Here is a 973-nt window from a genome sequence, read left to right on the forward strand (position 1 = left end):
CAGGGTAAATCCAGACAGCTAGCTAGACTATCTGTCCAAGTTCTGTACAAGTTCCTTCCTGAGGCTCTTTTGCAGCGGCACCGTGACTTTTCCCGGTGCTTAGTGCCGCCCATGACGATTGGGATTGGTTGTAATGGTCACCCGTACTGTCTTCATGTGCAGTTTTTTTACGTGATGGGGAACATGCGTTGTGTGTATTTGTTTTTTTCTTTCACCTAGCTGTGTACTAAGCTGTGTTATCAGAGGCCTGTGTTGGGACCACGGATTGTTTATGGATAACTTAGTTGCGGTTTAATGAAGCAGCAGGGGTAGGTTGTATACACCTTGGCAGAAATCAGATCCGCCCGTTACCTTTTATATTTTTTGCGTGATGTGCTTTTCCCTTACTGTTTGGTGTAAGGTGAAATGTTACATGGTTTAAATCTCGTTTTTCTCCCATCCCAGAATGCTATGTGGACTAGACAGCCCCTCATCCGCGGCACTGTGGAGGAAGGTCCTGGCAAAACAAGACTACTTTGAGGCTGACCTGGAGCTTGCGTAGCTGCTTGACGGCTTCGTCGCGCCCCCTGTTGGTGGCCTCCAGTTGGTCCTCCATGTCCTTCAGCTCCCCCTCCAGCTTCTTCTTGCTGCCCGATGCTTGAGCTCGCTGCTTCCTCTCCTCCTCCAGCTCCGCCTCCAGCTCACGCACCTGATGGAGTGACAGCATGGAGGAACGTTAAACATACTGTCATTTTACTCTTTATTGATTTAACAACGTAAGTGAGTACACACACTATTTACACTACAAATTAATTTAAAAAAGTCCTGTACTGTGAAGAGTTTTTTTTTAAATTATGAATCAGGTCGAGCTGCTGTGAAGGTATAAAAATCCCTCAATCTATAGAGAAATGCACACACACACACGTTATTGAAAGCACGTGTATATGTATATATATACACACACACACACACACACACACACACACACACACAC

At 45.8% G+C, this 973-nt stretch overlaps 1 protein-coding gene across 2 annotated transcripts in view; it reads right to left on the minus strand.

The window, feature by feature from the left end:
• Positions 1–973, minus strand: part of LOC116702948 (myosin-11) — a 39,474-nt gene that overhangs the window by 8,226 nt on the left and 30,275 nt on the right. For both annotated transcript variants that reach the window (XM_032537504.1, XM_032537503.1), the window contains exon 36: positions 527–688. In XM_032537504.1, coding sequence (XP_032393395.1) covers positions 527–688 — 162 coding nt within the window. The remainder of the gene's footprint in view (positions 1–526; positions 689–973) is intronic.

Source organism: Etheostoma spectabile, chromosome 15 (genome assembly GCF_008692095.1).
Source record: "Etheostoma spectabile isolate EspeVRDwgs_2016 chromosome 15, UIUC_Espe_1.0, whole genome shotgun sequence".
NCBI classification, from domain to species: Eukaryota; Metazoa; Chordata; class Actinopteri; order Perciformes; family Percidae; genus Etheostoma; species Etheostoma spectabile.